The sequence below is a fragment of the Echinops telfairi genome, unplaced genomic scaffold, assembly GCF_000313985.2.
Source record: "Echinops telfairi isolate 266 unplaced genomic scaffold, ASM31398v2 ScPeMD7_5;HRSCAF=22, whole genome shotgun sequence".
Classification (NCBI taxonomy): Eukaryota; Metazoa; Chordata; class Mammalia; order Afrosoricida; family Tenrecidae; genus Echinops; species Echinops telfairi.
In genome coordinates, this window is record NW_022103901.1 from 31,258,103 (window position 1) to 31,261,499 (window position 3,397).

At 47.4% G+C, this 3,397-nt stretch overlaps 1 protein-coding gene across 1 annotated transcript; it reads right to left on the reverse strand.

Moving 5' to 3' along the window:
* Nucleotides 1-1,218: 1,218 nt before the first annotated feature.
* On the reverse strand, nucleotides 1,219-2,088 carry LOC115867977 (cAMP-dependent protein kinase inhibitor beta-like). Its single transcript, XM_045286034.1, has 2 exons — nucleotides 1,996-2,088; nucleotides 1,219-1,908 (listed from the first exon to the last, which is right to left on the reverse strand). The coding sequence occupies exons 1-2, from the start codon at nucleotides 2,086-2,088 to the stop codon at nucleotides 1,660-1,662; spliced, it is 342 nt and encodes a 113-aa protein (XP_045141969.1). The 3' UTR covers nucleotides 1,219-1,659.
* Nucleotides 2,089-3,397: the final 1,309 nt, after the last annotated feature.

Here is a 3,397-nt window from a genome sequence, read left to right on the forward strand (position 1 = left end):
GTCCTTCTCCTCTGACCGCACCCCTTGCAGTTTAAGACACCATGGAAAGCTCACTCTCGAAGCCTCCCAGGGACAGTCCCTTGGGATGCCTCCTGACCAATCTCACTGAACTGGGCCTGGCTCCAGATGTTCGCTCTAAGAATCCAGTCTTTTTCTGTAACCAAGTATGGCCACAATTCCAATTGGACAATGAGTCATGCTGGCCAGGACTTTCGAGTCCAACATTCTCTGCGACTTCGGCAATTTTTGCCACCAGACTGAAAAATGGTCTGAGGTTCTGTACATTCAGGCTTTACTTTTCCTCTGCTCTTGTCCTTCCTGATGTGTCACCTGTCATCCAGCCCAGGTCTCACTTGCTCAATCACCCTCAGCAGCTCCTGCTAAACTCCCGTTAACTTCCACCACCGCTCAACCCAATCTCACCCCTTCTGACTCTCTGAAAGCATTGTCCTTCCCACCTACCCGTCCTCCACCTTACTCCCTTCCACCCCCTTCTGTCCCAGAACCTAGTCAGACTCCTCTTCAATCTTCCCCTCCTCCTCAACCTCCTCAGCCCCCTCAGCCTCAGCCTCCTCAACCTTTCAGGGCCCTTCTCCCTTCCCCTGTTGCTTCTCACTGTAGGTCACATCACTTTTGTCCCCTCAGTGAGGTGGTTGGAGCTGAGGGCCCCATCAGGGTCCATGCACCATTTTCCCTCCCAGATCTCTCCCAGATAATAAAGCACTTGGGAAAATTTTCTAACGACACCACTACATACATTAAGGAGTTACAATATCTCACCCAGGCTTATGACTTAACCTGGCATGACCTTAATATAGTCCTCACTTCCACCCTCACCCCCGATGAGCGGAAGTGGGTGTTACAACAACATGCAGATCAGATCCATCTCACAGATGCCACCATGCCCATGAGTCCTCAGGAAGTTCCTAGGAAAGAGCCAGATTAAACCTATCAAATAGATACCCAAGCTGGATGTGAAGGCAGGGCCTGCCGAGACTGCATGACACAGTACTTGCTGGCCGGCTTACAAACAATTTCTCACAAAGCAGTAAACTCCGACAAGCTGCAGGAAATTACCCAGCAACCAGGTAACAACCCGGCAGCTTTCCTCACTCGCCTAACTGAAGCCTTAACCCAGTATACTAGGCAAGACCCTACCTCTCCAATGGGGGCTACTGTGCTAGCTACTTGTTTTTTGTTTTTTGTTTTACACACACTGTGATTTTATTCTTTTGTTCCTCACAACAACAATAGAAGAAATCACTTTGCTACAAATATATGTTTTAAATTAGTGGTGTTGGTTTATATTTCCCAAGAAATAGTTTACCCATCACCATAGAAATGGAATTAGAAATAAATCTGGCTAACTAAGTTTTTAAGGGAACAATAATTTTGTTGAGTTTATAGACAATGATATGTATTTAAGCAATCATACTTTATCTTTTCCTTGGGTGTAATTTGGAAGGAACCTGTCTTTTATGTGCTAGCTTACAGAACATATCAGGATTACAATCCAAGTAAATAACATCACAAAATCCTGGAACACACATGTTGCTGAGGACAGCATGTCCCAATGAAGACATGGGAACAGCCGAGGAAAGAGAACCTCTAAGTCTTTCAATGCACACAAATTCAGCACTTTTGATAGGAGATGAGACTTCATTTTCCTTCATTTGGACAGTTTTCCACTTGCACTTGTGTTGTTTCTTCATCTTTCTTTTTTACATCTTCCTTCATGCTGAGAGCCTCCAGTTTGGCCGGCAAATCTGAGGTTCCCTCTGCAGCAGCTGAACCCTGGATGTCCGGTAAGGCATTCCTGCGGCCTGTCCTTGCTGAAGATGCAAAATTGGTGATCACAGACTCCACATCAGTCATTTCTGATGAATCTGTCCTCATAGCAACATAAATCTCCTAATTAAGATCTGCTATTATTTGTAAGACAGGTTTGGAAAGAAATCCTGATATACATTCTTTCAGTCGCGCAGAGCTGCCCGCCAAGCCGGAGCCAGGTCCCCGCGCGCTCGGGCTCCCCAGCTCCCTCGGCCCGGAGCTGAGACGCCGGCTCTGGCTCGCCGCCTCCTCCACCATCCAAGCGGCTGCCACTAGCTACTTGTTTTATAACACAATCAGCCACCGACATTAAAAGGAAACCTAAAAAGCTGAGGATGGCCCTCAGACCCCATCAGTGGCCTGGTAAACATGGCATTTAAAGTTTTTAACACCTGAGAGGTATAGGCTGAGGCAGCTTATGAATCCCGAGCCCACCAGGGGGCAAGCTGGCAAGCCCAAGTCTTGATTGCCACCCTGAAGCTGGCTGGAGGGAGGGGTCAGAAGACTTCAGGAAACAGCAATTTCAACAGTAAATCTAACCACCTGCCACTGGGACCCTGCTTCACATACGGCCAGGAAGGGCACTGGGTTTAGCATTACCCACATCCCAAGACACCCACTAAGCCTTGCCCATTTTGCAGTCAGTAGGACCACTGGAGAAGTGGCCTAGCCATGATGGGTCAGTCCCTCCTAACCTTGAACCGCCATTAACACTGCTTGATGATGACCGACAAAGAAGCCCCTCACTCAGCAACCTCAGTGACTCTCCCAACGCCGTGCCCAGGGTGGCGATCAGGGCAGCAGGTAAGCTGGTTTCCTTTTGGTGGACATGGTACAGCTGTCTTTTCAGTCCTCCACTCCTTCTCGAGCCCAACTTCCCCTTCCCCGTTCTCAGTTGTGGGAATTGATGGTCATCCCTCCAAGCCTCCCACCCCACCTTTAAGGATACCTTTCTTTTACCTTCCCACTTAACCCAGCTTGTCAGCATTTGTTTGCCTTTACCTTCAGCCTCTCCTAAAACAATTCTAAAGCAGACACAGCCCAACTCCCTAGCTTCTCTCTCCCTTCAAGACACACTTATCTCATTCAGCAGCTATCTGTTTAAGCCTGTGCTCCACCCCCACCACTCAGAATTTAATTCTAAATAAACACTAAGTCATAAAGAACCTCCAACCACCGGCTTTGAGTGAACAAATACTTACATTAGATCCCCAATTTCTCCCTTGTAACTAAACCATTAAACTCCCCACAGGTGGTTGCAGCAGCCTTCATGCGTTGCAACCAAAACGATTCCCAGCAGACCCTTAAGTCTTTGCTGGCACTTAGTTCATACAATTTTCATATTCAGTTAAAAAAAAATGTAAAGGACATCAAGCAGATAGTTCCCCAGGAACACAGGGAAGCAACAAAGCAGACAAGGTCACTAATTCAAACCAGCCACCCCTGCTAGCCCTCTAGACTCTCCCCAATTAAACAAAGCAACCTTTTAACAAACTCCAGCAAACTCTCCTCCAGTCTCTGCCTTTACATTTACCAAACCCTAGTAACTTTTCTCCAAGATCATGCA